The sequence below is a fragment of the Clavelina lepadiformis genome, chromosome 1, assembly GCF_947623445.1.
Source record: "Clavelina lepadiformis chromosome 1, kaClaLepa1.1, whole genome shotgun sequence".
Classification (NCBI taxonomy): domain Eukaryota; kingdom Metazoa; phylum Chordata; class Ascidiacea; order Aplousobranchia; family Clavelinidae; genus Clavelina; species Clavelina lepadiformis.
In genome coordinates, this window is record NC_135240.1 from 17525812 (window position 1) to 17546846 (window position 21035).

The following is a 21035-nucleotide window of genomic DNA, read 5'->3' on the forward strand; positions in this document are numbered from 1 at the left end:
AGGGCAGAAATATGCTGAAAACCATCTCCATCTTTATTCATGGCCTTGACAAATTGCTTGACAAAGCCAAGCTTGATGTGTAAAGGAGGCATTAAAATTTTTTCCGAATCCACCAAAGGATCGTGCTTCACATTTTGTGTGCCAGGAACGAAAAACGTTCTCTCTGGCCAATCTTTTCTAGAGTAGTGTTCAGTGTCAGCTCGGGAGTCCCATAAACAAAGAAAACAAGAATGTTTTGTATAACCTCCTTGTAATCCTTTCAAGAACCCAATCATTTTGAAATCTCCACAAAGCTGCCAGTTATATCTGACATAGTTAATACTTTCAAGAAGCAACTTTACATTTTTGTAATCTTCTCTCATTTGGACAGAATGGCCAACGGGTATAGATGGATTACTGGTTTCCATTATTAAGGAGGACACATTTCAAACTTCGTGAAGAACTGTCTATAAATAGGCGCCACTCCTTTGGGTCATGAGCAATTCCTATTTCTTCGAAAAGGTTATCAACATTACTATAGAAGCAAAGAGAGCCTGCCACAGAAAAATACCTTGAAAATCTTTCATGCCTTTTTCTCGACAAAGAACATCGACATGACGAATCTAACAAGTTCCATTGTTTCAACCTTGAAGTCAGAAGTTCGGCATTTGACTTAGTGAGCCCCATGTCTCTAACTAAATCATTTAATTCTTGTTGGCTTGGGAAGTGTGGTTCTGAAATCATGTCTGTATGAGAAATGTTGAATTCATCATCGGAGTCTTCAATATGTTCAGACCCTGCTAAATCTTCTGGAGCTTTTTTGCTCGGTGGTTTGGGCAGTGGCAACTCACTGCTATGCGGAACAGGTACAATAGAAGACGGTATAGAAGGATATATCATGTCACGTCGGTTTTTAGTTCTTGTAAACCTTGAAATGTCAACCATACAGAAATAGCAGTCATCTGTATGATTTTGGGGTTCTCTCCAGATTCTCGGAATAGCAAATGGCATCGAATGCCGGTCTCCTCTAAGCCAGCCATCCAAATTTGATCGGCATGTTCCGCAGATCACACGAGGTGCCCAGTGTTTATCTTGGTCACCAATTTTCATGCCAATATAAAGTTCATAAGCGTAAGAAAACTTTGCTTCTACCTTTATTTTGTATTTCACTTGCTTTAAACTAATGTATAGACCACAGACATAGCAAAAACAATCAGCAGACAGCTTACATTTACGTGATGATGACATCCCTCAATTTATCCAGAATCACGCTACCTGTGATTAACCTGATAAGATACCAGTAACAATAAAATAGCCGATGAGGCAACCTTGGTATACTGGTTCACTGAGACTATGCCAAGAATGATCATTGTTACGATACAGGCTACAATTATGAAGTTAAAATGTTGGGCCATTGTGACGTCACACTGCACCAATGTTATAACGAATTTACAATCAGAGTTAGAAAAAACAGAGTGCTGAAAGTTTAAAAATCTTAAAATAACATTTTTATACAACACTTGAGACAAAAAATTGCCAGAAATATGTTTTACTCAGCAATATGTTTCAGAAAATATTAAAAAATCGTCACAACTAAATTTTTGTTACATGGTTTGATGATTGATAGAAGATGCCCTTAATTGAGTATAAAAGCTAGGTTAAATTTTTATTTATTTTGACACTGGTTGTGTGGGTTTCACAATAAAAATAAGCTTAATGTCTAATGGCACACTACTTGGTGGTGTGGATAAGCAATATGCACTTTGCGATAAAAGCACCAAATTTTCAGTACTGTTACTCTTATGATAGAAGATTTGTTTTTAGGTGTGGAATCATTTCAGCTTTTACTTCTGGGGTTGTTGTGGATCAGCGTATTGTGGTGAATTTAATTGTTATTACAGATCAAATCGAAGATTTAGTTATACATTGTCTTATGCGTTTCTTCATCTTTTGTTTTTTGTGCGATAACTCGCATAAATAACATCGAACGTTTTTGAAATTTGGTATGTGGGTGGGGTTTAACAAAATTTCGTTTAAATTCATATACGAGCATGATCACTTCACTACTTTTTTGGGAAATGCCTGTCTCATATCTTTTGTCGCTTTGCTTTCAAACTTTGCCCATTTAAAGATACATGACCCCCAACATACCACTTTAATGATGTTAACATCCATTTATGTGATAGGAGATTAGGGCATTTTATTGGGTTATTTGGGATGCTACGAAAAAATCACTTTTGTATAATCTTGCATAACTTTTTGGTGCGTTAAGATAATTTCTTCAAACTTTGTGGTAGTAATTAGCGTGGTCATGGAGTGTGTTAAGAAAAAAATTATTTGATCACGTGACCATCACTATGGGAAAACGCCTCTACAATCCCAATTATTACTTTCATGTTACTCAAGTGTTTACCATACAACAATGAAACTTTGCTTGGTTGTTCACCTGTGTGCTCTCTCCGTCCAAGCAAAGATGAATACCAGATACCTACAGTAAGTCACATGGTCTGAGAATAACAGGCGGAAATCCGGCTTAAACGTAAAAAATTTACATTTTAAATGTAATTTTTTTATTTATTTTGTCAAAATTAATTTTAATCAAAATTACTTCTAGCAGACGCACTCCCTTGAAAGGTATAAAATTTAATGCACATACTATTTCTTTTAGATGAGGCTGAAAGACTTTAGTGTTTTAGTGGTTTTTGCATCAATTTTCTTGAATCTTTGTGGGTTTATTGCATGTTTAGGGGAAAATCTTTTCCATTCAAAATTTTTAACCAGAAGTTGATTTTTTGGCAAGAATTACCTTGGTAATTTTAAGATAATATTTAACAGTTTTATTGCATAAATTCATTAGTCTGATCGTAAGTAATGTATTACGTTATTTTCAGATCAATCATGTGACTACTTCAACTTGAAATTACCAAAAAAATTGTAAATAACCACTTTTTGGCATCTAAAAACTCCTTTATGCTTTGAGTTTTGTTGGGAATTTCCAACAATTGGGCAACGATCTAAGCCTTTATTTGTGTAAAACATCATAGGTTATTCATTGAAAAACGCATTAAGAAGCTGTGACTCTAAATGTGAAGGTTACTTTTTCGGCATTTCAGCCCAAATCGTGTAATATAATCCTACTCAACATATTTCAACGAATCATTCAATCTTTGGTGATATTTTCAAATTTTAAACCATATCATAGTTAAATTGAACAAAAATGATATAACCACCCATTTTCATAATTATGAAGACGTTCCAAAAGTCACTAAAAACTTTGAAAAATAGGCGTTTTCGGCATTCATACTAGTTTTGTTAGTTTTTGAAGGTACTAGAATGATGAAATGGTGATCTCGTTAGCTTACGAGTACTATTTAAACGATTTAGTTATTTAAAAAATTACTGAAGTCTACCTACATGAAAAAACCAACATGGGCAACGTCATGGAGAATTAATCAATACTCTACCAAGTAATTGGACTCAAATTCGACTAGGCCCATCCCCACCTAAAATGTTTCTTTCCAGCTCAGGTAAAGCAGCGTTATGTTACAGCATTGTCCGTTTCATGCATGGCCATATATATGAATTAGTTAAGACATAATAAAAGTACAGTGTATTGGCCATCAACTGTAATAAACGCAGCCAGTTGGTAAAAGTTAATTTAGTTCCGAATGCATTTTTGGTTTAATAAACATTTACAAAGATTTTTCTAGAATGAAGCAATAATTATATCTATTGCAAAAAGATAATAGTCAATTTCAACGTACTTTTTATGTCACAGTCTTTTGATTATGAACAAACAATGTTTGTTGATAAACTAACAATTGTTGATCGCCCGTGTCGGTTTTCTGTTATTTAGTGTCACTTGCATTCCAATATGCCAAACAATTTTTGATGATAGTATATTTCAGAAATGGAAAGACTTGAGGTAAACAGCTCGACTCGAGTCAGATTTTTGGGAAAACTTTTGTTTTGCAACTTCAAAGACTTGACTTGACTCGTATTAACGGGAAAATTTTGTTTAATTGCCTCAAGTCACAAAACAAATTAATTATTTCAAATCATTATAGAATTGGTTTTATAGTTGTGAAAGAATTTATTCAAATATCACTATGCAATATATTCTATTGAATGTGCAAAAGTGCCAAACATGAATGCAATCAGATTTTATGCTTATATTTACATTACTAGTATTCAAAAAGCTGTTGATTATCAACCTAAAACTAAGTCATAAATAGTGACTTGGCATGTGTTAAGATTTGTCTTGGGAATGTAATGAAATGACTCGACTTGACTTGGACTTGTGCTGTTAGTGACTTGGCTTGTGTCATGACTAGGGCCCGCAAAAGTCAATAAAGTCAAAAAATTTTAAGGACCTCGTCTGACCACGAATCAAAGAATAAAGTTGTTTTCAGCACCTAGGGGATTGTTACTAAGAAGTTTATAGGTCAAAATAAAGTCAAAATTTTCAATAAAGTCAAAATTTGTCAGATTATGGCTTTTGACAAAATTCTTGTGTTTCTTGAGAGTAATTTTTGTAAAAATCCTCGAGGAAGCATTGTAAATCAGGAACTGCGACACAATGAAACCATATTAACCCATAAAACAGAAAATAAGTCACAATGCCCACTTGGATCAGCAGTAACTTTTATCGCAAATTTTCCATTGTTTATTCATTGTTGCGTATTTAAACAATTCTTATAAAACACTTCCTCTTCATAAACGTGGTCTTTTCGAAGATCAACAGTTTGGATTTTAGAAATAGCCTACTGACATTCTGTAATAGGCTACAAAAATGCCTAAGCAAGCTAAATCGTCTTCAGCAAAAGTTAGACAGATTTGTCGAGATTTTTCTGATTAATTGTTTAATTTGCTGTTTATTAGAATTTACCATGCGGAGAAAATCGAGGCAAAGTGCCCTTTTCACAAGGACAAAATAACACAAGCTACCTAAATCTATCGCCAAAAAACCTGACGCACTTTTTATAATCCATAAAACACCTTGACTTTTCGACAAAATATTACGTTTGGGTCTGAAATCGACAAAATATTATGTTTGGGTAACTGGAGAGGGAACTGTGGCCTCTACAAATAAGCAATTTCGTTAGGTCAAAATAAAGTCAAAATTTGATAAAAATAAAGTCAAAAAAAATTTTTTTTAGGTCAAAATAAAAATGGCTCTAGTCATGACCATTAATACTTGTTTTCATCACTGGTAAATTCAGCACCATCAAACAGCTACTTCAATGGTTTGTGCTGATATTTGTGTCTATTTTCTGTGTTTGCTACAAATGATTTCGGGCCAATTAAAATATCTTGTTTAGCTTAAGTTGGTTGCGGCAATTCAGTTGGCATATGCTGATCCACAACAAAGTCCAGGTCTGTTTCATCAGCTTAACTGGTACCCTAACCCGGAAAACTAGTATTATTAAAGTTTGGACTAAGTACTTATCCTGGTTACATCATAAGCAAAAATATAAGCAAATACAGACATCAACAATAAACATGCAAAAATGTCTATAATGAAGTCAATACTGTTTATGGCAAATTAGCTCTTTGGTTTCTTTTATAAAATTCAATTAAATTGTGAATACTTGTAAAACTTTTGTGGCACTTTGTTCTATAAAGACAGTATTGTTCAGCTTCATGTTTAATTCTATTATTTTGTTTTTAGCCAAATAGGGCAGCAACACAAACACCTCAGTCTCCATCACAAAGTCCTTCATCTCAGCATCAAGAAGGTGCACAACAACAATCTGACATTCTTGCAAATGTTGCTGCGATGCAACAAAATAATATCAACCAAGCCATGGCTCTCGCTGGTTAGTTTCTTGACAATTTATATAGAAATGTTTACTAAATTAGCAATGGATTATATGTGTATAAGAATTTTAGGCAGTTATTTGTATTCAATCAGACCTTGTTAATCGAGACCCAGGAATCTTCACTATCGGACATAACATTGTTGAGAATGAATTTTTTCCCACGCATTACTCTAAAAACCTCACTGTCCAACTTTGACATGGTAAAGTTGGAACAAATATGCCAAATCAATACAAAAAACTCGCTAATCCGACCAGCGACAAGTGTTACATCTAAGCATTACGGTTTGTCATTAAAGCGGTTGTTTCACATAGGGTCTGTCGCTTTCATTTCAATACGTCGAGATCAGTTTCTCTAAATTGTTAATTTTATCTCATGTTTAGAGTTTGATTGAGACGAGTTTTACATTTGCTTGCAGTGCTCTGTAAATTGCTTCACAGTAATATGCATACAAATTCACTAATTCATATACTTTTCTAAGCCTACAGTTTTTGACAAAACCAAGTAGTCCAGATTTACGAGGTCTGACTGCATTATATAAATTCACTTCATTAAAAACAGAGTTGTCTTTTACATTGCAGCTGGCTATCCCATGATTCCAGGGTATTACGATCAAAGTGGAGCACTTATAATAAATAACGGTAGAGGGTCTGGGCCAGTAAGGCTGTTCACTCCAGGACCTGTATTTATGAATGGTTCTCAGCCTTGTAAGTATTTAATTAAAAATAGTTTATAGACTAGAGCCGAGGTTGCCAACAATTTAACCTTCACAGACTATTTTTCAGCCAGCCAAATTATCATTTTATGCTCTTGGGTCACCACACATACCACATAAGAATGTCCATTTCATTGAAATTTAATGCAAGTGTTACATATATTAGACATTTAGTGAGGCGTTTGTTCCTCCTTGGTCTGAAATTAGGTTAAGGTTTTTTGACTCTAGTTATGTAACTGCATGAGGGGAATGATACCGGGTTTTAATTGCTGTAACAGATGAGAATGTCTTTTCACACGACACCAGTATGTTTTTGAATTTTAAATTAAAACTTTCATTGCTTTTTGATTTGGTTAAGAGTATTCACTTCTAAAGTGACACCTGAAATCAATCCATCATCAAATGCTTGATATACAAGGCTTGGAAAGTATTTTGGACAGTGGCTACTATGTGCTGCGTGACATCGTTCTCTCATATAAATTAATCAAAATGTAATAGCATTGCAAATCTTCTTTATCTAACCATGATTGCCCTAGGCCAGTGGTTCTTAACCCCTGGGTTCAATGTGTCCCTTTCTGCCTTATTGTTGAGCGCAATTGCAACTATAATGGTTTCAGTCCAAACCATGTGAATCGTATTCGCTTGAAAATTCACACAAATAGTTTATCAAAGCATAATTGTGACGATACAATAGGCTATGTTAACTAAGCATGTTGTTGGGGTTGTGAACTGTTGTTAATGACTATATTATAAATAATTATTGCTTAATCTATTGTTTGCTAATCTGACCCCATTGGTAGCGAGTTCATTAACCCCTTTACCCAGTTAAGTATCACAATACCAAAACCAAACTGTCAATGTTTGGAATAATTATTTATTATTAGTTCTCAACGAAACGGCTACTGTTTCCAGATCACAGATTAAAGCTGCATTCGGTAGACTGTAAATCATAGACTCCCAATATCAGAACTATTGCATTGAGCGCTGTGGTACGAATGACGCAATTCTGAAGTAATCAAAACCAGGCTGTGTATGCTAAACACGGCCAAAATATAGTATAGCGCTTGTTGTTAAACATTATAATATCATCAGAATTGCACAAGAATTCCGTAGGAATAAGGGCTAGTTATGACAATTAGCACAAAACAAGACTCCAGCAAAAGTTTTTGTAATGCGTTGGGGTCAGTAGAAAAGGCTAAAAAATAAAATCTTCACACTTCATTTGAACCAACATTTGATGGGCCTGATTAAAACTTTCAACAAGTCAAGTCCATATGTGCAGTGGGCCATGTTTGCAAATTCCCAAATTGGATTGAAAAAGGAGTTACAAACCAAATCTTCCATTAAAAGATCACTTTAAAAATTGTCTGAGATTTAGTAAAAAACCACAATTATCATAGATAATCGTAAAATGCTGTACTAAATCATCATCATCAAACCAGTTTTATTCTGGTGGCTTCCCCATTGTAGAGGGTGGCTGGATACATCTCTGCTCTCCAATTTCGCGGGCCTCATACCAACTTTGATGTAATCATTGTGAGGTGTATATAATGCGATATAGTATATGCTGCTGTATACCCAAGTGTATACCGGATCAAACCTAGAGTTTGCAACCGAGGAATAGTATACAGCTTAGGTCAGTGATAGTGGAAGTCCCACTGTGACAGTATATTGACATGTTTATTCACCATCATCATCTTCCATTCGCCTGGTGTTCAGGCCTGGTCTTCATCCCGAAACAAATTCAGGGTCATGTTTATTCACCATAGTTTGTAATAAACTCATCTGTAATAAACTGATGTAACTTCCAATAATATAATTTAGTATGAGCTCACACAGAGCGCGGATACACCACTGGTAGTTTAATGGAATGACCTTAGTCAATAAAGCAGTCAGCAGGATACCCTTAGAACACATGATTAAAGGGAGCAGTAAACAAGGAAATTTATGAAATTTTATGGACAATTAAAGTGGAACAGTATGCAATGAAAGCATGCTGATTCATCAATAGGTGGTGTAACAGTCTGGGAGGTGATGGCTAGACTAGGTAAAAGCGGTTACCAGGGCAACTAATATACTGACCATCACATCAGCAATAACAATTTCATTGAAACATTATCACAACAAAAGTACAAAGCAGTCAACCTGTTTTGTAGGATGCTGTAACGCTCACAATGCATTCGTGTGGTTTGCATTTGACTTGTTTGTACTTGGATTGTTATATCAGTAATGTGTGACCTAACAGATACATTCTAATACTACATCGCAACAGTTAGCAGTGTCTCCTATAAGTCTCTGAGCCAAAAAGGCGTAAAAAGTAGGGCTTCTGAACACTTTCTTTAATGAAGTACCAACTGAGGACGAGGAATTGTTGGAACTCTGGGCTGATTTCCAAGAACTAGATTATTCAGAGTTTTAGGTTTCTCTTCTTAAATTTCCCGAATATAAAAATCTTGCGGAAAAAAGTGTTTACATCTTAGTAAAGATGCCTATGAATTATTTGTGTGAAGGATTTTCCAGTCTTGTTGACATCACGTTAAAAATAAGAAACTCAATACTTAACATTTGATGCGAGGAGGAATTGAGAAAGAGCTAACACCATGTTATGTCCAAATTGCCGAAACTATGCAAAAACAAACAACCCACTAAATCAGCTTCTGCTTTTACAGTTTTGCGTGCTTAATTGCCTGAGCCCAGTATATGACTCATATAACTTATATATGTGTATATATATATAACACTTCACCAACCATCTAGTTTTTAGTTTGTTTTACTTTTTATGCACAACTAAACGTTTCTATTTTTGAGATATACAAAGTTCTTGAAAAATAATAAAAGGTGTACCACAGAAAAAAGGTTGAATAGTACTGGGTTAATCGCTTAAACACACATGTTGTTTTATCACATACAAATCTCCTATCTAACATTAAGTAAAAACACCAGTTAATTGCACACCACTTTAAGGAATAAATCAGATTATCACATAAAGTTTTTTTCTCAGTTGCTGCATTAGTTCTGTTAATTGCATATATTTTTGTGTGCAAAATGTGATGATTTTCTAACATGTCACCTGTTTTAATGCAGTGATGCCTCCTCAGATGACCGGTGGAAATGGATCCATGTTTCGATACAATCAAAGTGCTCAACAACAAGTGGCCGGTAGGATTGATTGGGCCTGGCCGTCTGAGGCGGGTTGCGCTCACCTCAATCGTTTGAGGCAAGCGATTAATTGCTCCCATTAAGCGGACTTAGTCGCTCGCCTCAAATGGGCGAGGTGGCATATATACGCTTATAAGAAACGATATACATTTGAAAAAGTTGCCCTCCTGGCGAGAGGGGCAATTCACCGCCCACCTGCCAAAATTTTCATGATAATTTAACTGTATATTTGCAGCAAATGCTTTATATACAAACCAGCAAAGCATGAGTGGTGGTAGTACTCCTGTTCCATCTCTTAATCAGGGCTTTAATCCTGCCATACCACATGGAACTTCAAGTTCAATAAACAGTTTGGGAATTGGAACATTGGGGACAGGTATGGTATTTTGAATCATCTACCTTCATATTTACGACAGCTGCATATATTTTGATGTCCTTATAAACCTGTTGTATGTGGTAAGAAATTCTTACATCTATTTTTATGTTACATTTTAAATTAGTTCTGTTTTTAGTAAGGATGTGCCAAATGGAAAATAAATTTGCTAGTGTTGATTTAGAGCATTTGGTCACACTTAAACTTTCCCAAAATGGAGTTGTTGCTTGCGATACGTCTTCTGTATACTCTACTTCAGTACTTCAACATATTTTCATGTCCCTTTGTTGAGCTTCCTCAACCGAACTTTTTCGACCTTTTGCTGAGCTTTCTCAAGCACTCTTTCGTCCCTTTGAAGTCTTTTCACACCCTACGGTGAAAACCACTTCGACGAGTTTCAGCGACCTCTTGTGAATTCATGATTGATTCGTAACAGGCGATGAAAGACAGATCCAAACTCGATGTGATTTTCAACCGGTTGGTTAGCAAGTTGCAGAAACTGGATTAACTGCCAACAGACAACACAACAACTGCAAGATACAACTAGTAATCACTTGCCAACAAAGCAAGCTGAGAAAACCAGGGATTGACTGCCAACAATTCAAACTTTGAAACCTAGCTTCAATTGCCTACTCGGCAAATTGAAGTGGAGAACCAGGCTGCCTTTAAGCTCTCAGCTGATCAGTGACCAGGCGAAGAAAACAAAATAAACTGCATCAGTGACAAAGTTTGGGACCAAATAAAAACCGGAATGCAAGCATCGGGAACCCGCCGATCAGGCGAACCAAAAAGACATTCTAATCAATGGCCAACACAACCAACTTTGGAACTCTAATCTCACCAATCAGGTGTGTGATAAAGAAACTGGAATTTACTGCCTACATGGGAGACTTGGGGACCTAACTGTTGGTGAGTAGGTTAAACTGAAAAAAGGAAACGGTTTCGTCTGCCTCCATAGCAGAGTTCAGGACCAATTAGAAAGCGGAATTTACTGCCTCCACGGTAGGGTTTGGAACTTAACTATAGCAGACTAGGCTAGACCAAACGAAGAAACCGGGGTCAACTGTCTCCACAACAGGGTTTGGAACTACTGTATCTGACTATGTCTAACTAAAAAAACAGGATCTACTACCACCACGGCAAGGTTAAAAACAACATAATGATTTAAAGCTATGTCTTTCAAAAAGGCCTACGGTATTCCAATCCTGCCAAAAGACAACCAACAAGAAAAGTTAAAAAACAGTTATTGAGATTTCAAACTATACTGCTTGCCAACAAGCCAGTAAAATAAAAGTATTATGAGCTAGATTTAAAGCTATGTAAAGTCCTCACGGCAATAGCTACGGCAGTGGTGTTGGGTGGATTGTACTTGGATCAGTTCAAAGACCACAGTTGTTTTACGCGCCCCTATACGCAGCCTCTTTATCCTGTCGTCTTATAAAAACTTTGATATAAAAGTGGTTTTATAGAAATGGAATTGATAACACCATCTTGGAAATACCAATGCCAAAAGACATCAAAAAAGGAACGATTTTAAATTGCATGGCTACTTAACGGCCGTGATAACACTCAACTAATTCAACACAATAACAAAACTGAAGGACCCAACAATAACACACGTCATAATTACAGCGCTTCGGCGTACTTAAAGATGGTTTGTCCACAACATAAATTTGTTAGCCGGTGGAGCCATCTCGCTGCTAGAATTTTTTGCAAAGTGTTGGTAGTGTTACTTACTGGAAATGTTTAGTTCAATTTCTTGTCATCGGCACATACACTTCTGCAATTCGCTATCAAACGTATCAGTACAGTATGTGTCAATGTCTAAACAAGCCCACTTATGATGTCACTTCATTACTAATTTACAGATAAACGAAGAACTGCTTAATTAAAATTATCAGTTAATTTTGATTAAATCTGAGTTTATAATTTTCTCAATAAAATGCTTATGATGCTTCCAGAAGTGTTGCAAGTTTCGAACACATTTGCTAAATTGACCTTTGCAAGTAACAGTAGCTTACTTTACAAAATAAATGTACACTCGTGTATATGTCACAAACCATATGTTAGGGAGAGACTTAATGTGCAAAATTTACTGACTGACAAACATCTATGTCAGGTGAAGATCAAGTGGGGATCTTGGTTGATTCTTCATGTCTTTTTTACTCAACCTGTCTTACCTGTACATAAATTAGGAAGTGTCACAGCACATGGTTATGTTGAGCTCAATTGTTTTTTTCTGACAAGGTTAATAAATCAGGTTGCATTTCTTTTCTGTACCATTTCCCAACATAGAATCAAACTAAAGTTCTTAGACATAAAACAAAATTAAACGAAAAATCATACTTTGAAGAAGAACAGTCTTTCATCCCTCTAAAAATTATTAAACTAAACTTTGTCATTTTCACAACTAAAAAGCATTGTCTCATTTAAGTTTTCTTCTACACCTTGTCATGTTTTGTTTTTTTACTTCCTTTTGTTTCAGCCAAATTTCACTTACATGTTTGCGTCACCATATAGCAGGGCTTTTAACCTTTTTCCACATGATGAAATGCTTTTCAAGACATAGTCTGAGCCCGAATTATGCTTAAGGCTTACTTACAGTGCTTTGTAAAAGAAAAAACTTGTGATAACAAGAACAAGTGTATTCATTAATGCCAGTTTCAATTTTTGATGCATAAGCCAGCAGTTTTTGACCAGTGGGAAATAAATAAATAACCTATATATCATTTGTATACAAAAGTCAAACTCATGACAGGTTTTGTTGTAAATGAACACACAACACACATCATACACTACAGCTAATTGTTTAATACACATTTTGCAGTGTAGCCAATAGCCTCATACACCCACAGTTTATGTTTAAACATTCAAGTATTATCTATTAATAATCTGCATAGATTTTGTATTTGTGGTACTTATCAGAAATGTAATGATTTGGTAACATTAAATTCATAAAATTGAAGTGTTTGGTTGATTACATTCAAGTATGTTTAGAAGTGAGATTTACTTAAGCTTTAATAAAAAAAAAAACTGTTAAAAACCAAAATCGGGCAATTTTGGTTTTGTAGTTGGTGTAAATGGGAAAACAAATAAAAAAGGTTAAGAACTGCATGTGCTGCATGCTAGTAACAACAGTCATCGTAATTACATTTATACTGGCTTATAATGTATTCAAGGAAATCTAGTGGCAAACTGTATCATTTTTGAAGTTTCTTATATGTACATTTGTATACAGTATATCTGTGTACCTGACATAGTACTGTAAAGTAGCATGTGTTATCCTTTTTGTGCTTTTTATTATTAAGTTTTTATTCTAGCTTAAACTTAACGTTCTTGGAAGATTTTAAACAAGCCATGAATAAAGAGCTGGCAAGTTATGGTGTACAAATTTGAGATACTGTATGCAACAGGTCTCGTCATAATGAGTTCTGTAACATATTTCCAAACTATATCTATCTTGGAAAATATGGATATCTTAAATTTGCTTTTGCAAGTTGATTAAACAATAAACACCTCTTTCAATATCTGCAATCCTTGATTTGCTTTATTGGACGTAGCCCATCAAAGTTTTTCTCTTACAAGCTGATTACGAAGTCACAAATAACCTGCTGTGTTAAATTTTGTTGCCAGGTTTACTTGGATTAGTAGAATTTAGTTTTAACTAAGTTAACAGTAGTTTGGTCAACAGTTAAATTATGATTTGGTGACAAAAACTGACTCACTAGCACTTGTTTATTTTAATTTTTGTTGTTCGTGGGAGTACCCAGGCTACTTGAATGCTAAGATTTGGTCTTTACATTTGCATGTAATTGAGTTTTGTGGTGGTGCTTGTGTTTCATCGTTATATCACCACAGGACCTTGCACATTTTAAGGCGCACCTGAAGGTTTTGCTGCTTTCTGTTGGTTTATTGTGTGAGAGCATATTTTTGTTCCCGTATGCTGTAAACCATTTTTTTTGCTCCCAGCAGTCAATGGCGAAAACAATATATGATTCTATTTGTATATAGTTAAGTTTTCAATTGGCCCAAGTAAGTTTTTTGAGCTGGTGTTTGTTACTGATCATCATAAAAATTTTACACAAACATTCGGCACTTTTCAAAGTTCTACTAAAAAAATTTTCTTCCATAAATTTTCCTTACATCTTTCTTGCTTCCATTTTTCTTTCATCTAATGCTAAAATAAGTGACCCAATTCAACTTGGGTCAGTGTTGGAATATAACTCACAGTTAGTTAAACAAGTTTCTGTTAAATGGGCATGGTATCACTATTTCAGCAATAATTGTCCAATAGTGTTCAAATTTCAGCCCAGAAGCCGGGCTCATTTTCATACGTATTTCTTGCCAATTTAATCAAGTTACTCTGAACTTGGATTTTAACTCAAAATATTTTAATGGGTGTTAACGAACTAATGAGAACTTCTATTTATTTTTCTATTTATTAACTTCTGGAACTAATTTCTCATCGCTGAGTAGTGTATTGGAAAATGTATGGGATCCACCTTTACATTTACCTTTAAAATTTAGGAATTGGAAGTGCAAGTTCCACTCCACAAAGGCGAGACTCTTTTTCTGACTACTCCAAACACCAACAACCACACAGTGGCATCACTCAGTTTTATAGTTCTTTAGGAGTATCACCTGGAGGTGGAGGTGGTATGAGTGCGATGTCTCCATCTCCTGGTCCCCTGGGAAACATTATGACTCACAGTCATCATAGTCTGAGTTCGCCACCTCCTTCCATGTCTTCACCAACCAGCATGATGATAGGTATAAAATTTTATTTCTTAAAGATTACCAAGCTGTTTACAGTATGTATACATGTGATGTTAAACAACCAATGGATACTTCTGAACATTTGATGTTAACCAGTGTTTCTGATGTGCTTACATACGGTGAAAATTGCTAAATTTTGGGTTGCTTGATTGGTTGCCTGATGTGATTTTACTTATACTTTAGGGAGTGGAAATCGTATGTTTTCGGCTGCTCCTGGTGCTGAGACTAAGTACCGCAATGGGTCATATGTTTCTCCTGGTATTTTTGGAAACTCTGGGAGTTCACTCTTTCCTCCGACAAGAATTAGGTTAGTTTGTAATGTTTACTTACTTTTGCTTTATTTTTGTAGTTTTCTTTATATTTTTCTATACCTTACAACTGGATAGCACTGGTATTAAATTAAACTGGCAAGTTAAACAAGGGCCGCCGTCGAATTGCCAAGAGTGCACATACCGTCGTGTGATAATTTTTACTTCACAAGTCTTATTTCACGATTTCTGTTTTCTAATAATAAAAGAATTTTACTACTACATTACAACTTGCCTAAGTCGTTGCATATCACTTGGTCCCAGCTGAATTTCTATTGTTTTCTATATTAACAAAGCTAAGTTCTCTTTGTCTAGTCGCCTAATTCGTCTCACTTTTTGCTAATTATTATGAACACTCCTTTTTGCCACTTTATGCATTGCGATGCTAAACAGCAATCGAAAAATCGCTTGGTTTTCGACAATATTGCTGCTTGAACGTGAACACTGCTTGTATCTTATTGTACAATGTACAGCAAATTAATTTTTGCATTTTTCATTTTTGAAATGTTCAAATGTAAAAGAAAAAGGTAAAAGATTGCTTCATACAAATGAACTTAACATAAAACTTAAGCTGGGCAAAAATTTGGGCTAATTCTGAAGTTCAACTATTGCCAAATTAATGTTGGTTTGTCAATACTGTATTTTGCTTACTGATTAATCTTGTTTAAAGCTGTAAGTATGCTGAAACATTAATCACAGTTCGGTACATCTTGACATGCTTTTAGTACAATGACAGTAGACTTGCTGAAAATATTGCAGCTGAAAAGGCTTTTGACTTAGATTTTTGTTTATTTAAATCTTAATTGTGTTTGTCAAGTTATGCAAAAACCGTAACAAATTACTCATAACTAAATTATGCGGTTTTAATTTAACAGTTAATAACTGTTTTGTACTTACTCATGGTGACATCTTTTTTTGAATTTTTGAGTAATGTTCAATGGTTTATTTCTTACAGAATACCCCTTCCAGCAATCTCAGCAAAAAGATATGTCATCTGATATATCTGAGCCAAGAGGGTGTAGTAGTTTAAAGTTAGTTTGTCGGCCATTACGCTATTGAACAGATGTTGGCTTGCCTAGCGAATGATTTAAAAGGCAGCTTTGCATTAATAGATGTGGTTAATCTTCAGAAAATTTACATTAATATTGCCTAACTCCAATGGACCAACATACTTCTGCGAAAAAACTGATTTTTTTAGGAGTGTATGTTCCAGATTTCTCCTGTATGATGTACCTCTATTGGTCCTGTAAACTCTCCTGTCTAATGTACAATATGTGTGCAATTATTTTGTAGCCATTTGCTTTTTAAAGGCGGTGCGCTAGTTATGACATATTTTGAGTTTAATATTGTGGTTGGGGTAGCCATTATTTTAAAATCTTTGTTCGTCTGTGTGCACATTCAGTCAGCCTTGGTTTTAGTCCTTACTTAGGTTGCCTTTTTTGCAGCATGTATATCAATTCTTTTTTATTGATTGACTCTTTATGAAGAAGAGGGTAGGAAAAGAAATAAAATTCAAGGACACATAAACAATTGTGGTGAAAGACTTAGCTTTTACATATGGTATCATAGTTTTTATCCTGGCACAGGAAAGTCTTTGCGTGATTGCTTGATCCGGCAATGATTCCTCCAGCCCCGGTTACCTAGCTAAACTTAATGCAAGTTTCGATAGTCACATAATTTTTGTTTATTTTTTTGGTGATTTATGTCATATTGCTCGAACGTAGAACTGTTTTCCAGGACCACTGAACAGGAGCAAGTGTCGTTAATGTCTTGCTCAAGGGCTTTACAACGGTATTGAACACGGCTGCATTATTGTGAGCGCAGCGCTCTAACCACTCGGCTACCTAGCCGATGTGTAGTGTTGTTGTGCATTTTCACCTCACTACCCTAATCTCCTCTGCTCTGGATTAAATACAGTAAGATTTTAAAATTTGTGAGGCTAAGCTTAAGCAGAAATACAATTTCCCAGAGATCTAAACATTTTTATATGGATAAAGTTTTTGTGTTTATTTACTTAGTGTTGTTTTGATTTTGTGTGCAAAGACCAATTAAAGATACAATGATGACCGCTGGAAGAAGTAAACTGCTTGATGATTTTCGTAACAACAGGTTAAGCAACCCATTACTTCATGAGCTTGTCAACCATGTTGTTGAATTTTCACAAGATCAACATGGTTCAAGGTATATGTGATTGATAATATGTTTATTGTTCAACCATTTACTCTCACTGTTAAAACATCTTAAAATATGCTTGGCACTGAAGTTTTGAAGTGTTCATATGTTTCTCGATTAAGTCTAGGACTATGGTCACATGGACATAACAGATGTTGCCAGTTTGAGGAAAAAATCTTAAAATTTCTGCAGTAGGTATGTAGTGGTAGTGCAGCTGACCATTAAATCCAGGTTTTATAATTGCGAGTCCAACACTCTGGCCAGCTCAAGTGTTGTGGAAACGCATTCATGAAGATACAAATTATATTTCCATCATGATAACTGATTTATTTCAAACAGTTGATTTTAATCTATCGGTCCTATATCATGTTTCAAAAAAGTTACACCTGCCATTGCCATTGCACCTTGCCACTGTTTATGTAAAAGCTTCTAATTTTAAGCTATCGAATATATGTTACCTTTTTAGTATCTGTTCTATTTCGTTGTTAAAATAAAAGCATTTTATTGGTTACCTTTCGATCAAGTATGCACATTGCACAGGTAAAGGTTTGAGACTCATATTTCAGTGAAAGCCAATGCAAAAATTTATCATGTAATATTTTTGAAGACAAGAAAGTAATGCAGACAATTTAATAGTGGCACTGTTGAAGCATGTGGCACATTGACATTTACTTCGATATTAATCACCTTTTATGGTACCAAACAAATATTTTTTAGATTTATTCAGCAAAAGTTGGAGCGTGCAACACCAAGTGAGAAACAGCAGGTTTTTAATGAGATCATTGGATCGGCTTATCAATTAATGACAGATGTTTTCGGAAATTACGTCATACAAAAATTTTTTGAATTTGGTTCTTTGGTAAATATAGTACTTGTTTTTAACTTTTCTAGCTAGCTATTGCATGACAAAGCTCGTTTGCCACATTTTTAGTTGACTGCTATACTGTAAACACAGGCAAATTGTTACGTTTACGTGGAATTATTTCATTGGTATACTTAGTCAATTTGTACTGAAACTCTGTGGTCTGTGATGGAAATTAATGTCTGATATGATTCAACATGATATAAAGATTTCTGAGACCATGGTTTAAGAATATGTATTAAATACATATTCAGTGAAAATGATTAGAATCTACATTACGAATGAGCGAATACGAATTATTCCAATGAAAAACAAATACCACTGTTTATCGTATATGTTATTTGATGTGTAGGAACATAAAGTTGCTCTTGCAAATTGTATTCATGGTCACGTTTTACCACTGGCACTACAAATGTATGGCTGTCGAGTGATACAAAAAGCACTTGAATGTATACCACAAGAGCAACAGGTAATGTAATGCAGTAAGTAAGATTTGTTTTGACCCTTCTTTTGCCATGTGATTTAAACCTATTTCCATTTGTTATGTCTTGATTTGACATGAAGACTTTTCTCGTTTATATGATGGCAAAAGAATGGATGTATTTAGATGGAAAATACAAAGTTAGGAATTTTCTTGTGCAAATATTTTCGTGTTTCAAATTTTTCTACAGTAATTAATTTGAAATACAGAATGTTGTATCAGTCTTTTCAAATAGGCTTGTTTGTCAATGCTGTACAAATAAAATGCTGCATGAACCAACAAGCCTCTCAACTTTCAACTAATTTTAACTTCACCAAACTGCACTAAAATCATGTTGCAAACAAGCATTGGTGTTTTTAAAACTTATTGACGCTCTAAATCAATAGATAGTGCTTGATAAACAATAAGGTCTTCAGTTTTTGTATGTTTAACTACTAAAAATAATAATATTTATACTGATTTGTTATTCCAAAGTGGACATCTATATACAAAATCAAAATAAAAAAAATCATTAAGATTCACCGAACTATGAAGAAGATTAACGTTTTATTTTAATTTTTTATCCCCTACTATGTTCTTGCATAGCCTTTTATTTTAGTATACCCATTGTTACAAGTAATGTAATCAGAAAGGATTGACAATCTGGCATTAAGGCAGAGGTTTTCATTTCCGAGCTTCGGCCATGATAATTATTAATGCGAAAAGAATTTCCTCAGTTCTACAATTAAGATTATAATCATACTATACAAGCCTGACTTGATTAGCAAGCAAAGTATCACTATAAAGTATGCTGTAGTACTGTGCAACAATCGAGCTTCAAGCAAACAACAGATTAAGCTAAATATGCATCAAAATCGGTACATTTAAATTAGATGCCAATTATTTGCAAAACAAAGCAGTGGGCTTACTAATTTACGTGTAACATAACAGCAGGATGTAGTTGGCACCCTGAAGGTTAACTTCATTTATATTTTTCTACACAAGCTTTCGCGAGCGTAAGCTCTCCTTTTCAGGTGTACTGCGAAAATCAGTATAATTTTAATTTAATTTATGTGTAAAGCATCTTAATTGTTAACAACCATGATTACTGTTTGGTGGTTTTTAGTTGTGTAATTTTAGTCATTTTTATTTGCAGCAGTTTTTCTGTAAGACTCATTCATATTTTGCTTAAAGAAAGATGCCTTTTTGTAGGTGGAAATAGTCAAAGAACTTAATGGGCATTTGCTGAAATGTGTCAAGGATCAAAATGGTAACCACGTTGTCCAAAAATGTATTGAGTGTGTTCCTCCAGTACATTTGCAATTCATTGTAGATGGGTTCAAAGGCCAGGTCAATTTTCTACAACACACTTGTATCTAAGTAATGTGTAATATTATTTCACTGTTTTGTTTGTTTGTTTTTCATCAAAGGTTGTTGGTTTGTCTTCCCATCCATATGGGTGCCGTGTGATGCAAAGGATTCTGGAACACTGTACAGATGAACAAACTGCTCCAATATTAGAGGAGTTGCACCAAGTAAGTTGATGTTGATTGGTTGCAAATTTAACCTTGTACTTAATTTTCCTAATGATGCGATAAAAATGCAAGTATTACACTACACCAAGTAAGTTGATGTCGATTGGTTGCAAATTTAACCTTGTACTTAATTTTCGTAACGATGCGATAAAAATGCAAAAATGTTTTTGCTATCTTGCTAATTACTTAATCTGAAGAAAGAGATTAAACTAAAATCATTATTTTTTAACATAGCACACAGAAATGCTTGTAAAAGATCAGTATGGAAATTATGTGATACAACATATTTTGGAACATGGACACCCAGAACAGAAAAGTCAGATTGTTAATGAACTGCGAGGAAAGATACTTGCTTTAAGTCAACATAAATTCGCAAGGTAAAATATTCATCAAACGCTTGTAGTAAGTGGATTGTGCTTTTGCTTAGTTGTGTAATTATTGAGTGTAGTAGATAGCCTCTATCAAATTTTATGAAGTATTTATTTCAATTTTCTTAGAGAAACTCATTTTACCTGATCTTGGAAAAGTGCAACTGTGTAAACCTTAAATAGGTAGGTTTCCACAAATTGCTCTTTACCTAGGTAAGGCAATATCAGCATCGAATGGACATACTATTAAAGGTATGAAATACTCTTTCAGTACTGAACATGCGTATATGTATTTCATCAGCAATGTGATTGAAAAATGTGTTAGTCACTCATCCCCTCAGAACAGAGCATGGTTGATAGAGGAAATATGCCAGGAACCTGATGCTTTGTTCATCATGATGAAGGATCAGTATGCCAATTATGTTGTTCAGAAAATGCTTGATGTTGCTGAACCCCAACAGAAAAAAGTTTGTATACTGTACATTACCTGTCAGTTTTCGCTACCCTA

At 34.7% G+C, this 21035-nt stretch overlaps 1 protein-coding gene across 2 annotated transcripts in view; it reads left to right on the forward strand.

Moving 5' to 3' along the window:
- Nucleotides 1–21035, forward strand: part of LOC143447672 (pumilio homolog 1-like) — a 44420-nt gene that overhangs the window by 20499 nt on the left and 2886 nt on the right. The window contains exons 9-21 of one of the 2 annotated variants that reach the window (XM_076947766.1): nt 5651–5798; nt 6381–6506; nt 9599–9673; nt 9909–10049; nt 14574–14816; nt 15006–15129; nt 17174–17311; nt 18020–18161; nt 18517–18633; nt 19837–19974; nt 20055–20159; nt 20394–20536; nt 20829–20994. In XM_076947766.1, the coding sequence (XP_076803881.1) occupies nt 5651–5798; nt 6381–6506; nt 9599–9673; nt 9909–10049; nt 14574–14816; nt 15006–15129; nt 17174–17311; nt 18020–18161; nt 18517–18633; nt 19837–19974; nt 20055–20159; nt 20394–20536; nt 20829–20994 (1806 nt within the window). Of the gene's footprint in view, nt 1–5650; nt 5799–6380; nt 6507–9598; nt 9674–9908; nt 10050–14573; nt 14817–15005; nt 15130–17173; nt 17312–18019; nt 18162–18516; nt 18634–19836; nt 19975–20054; nt 20160–20393; nt 20537–20828; nt 20995–21035 lie in introns of those variants that run through there. The other variant, XM_076947767.1, reaches the window with a different exon arrangement.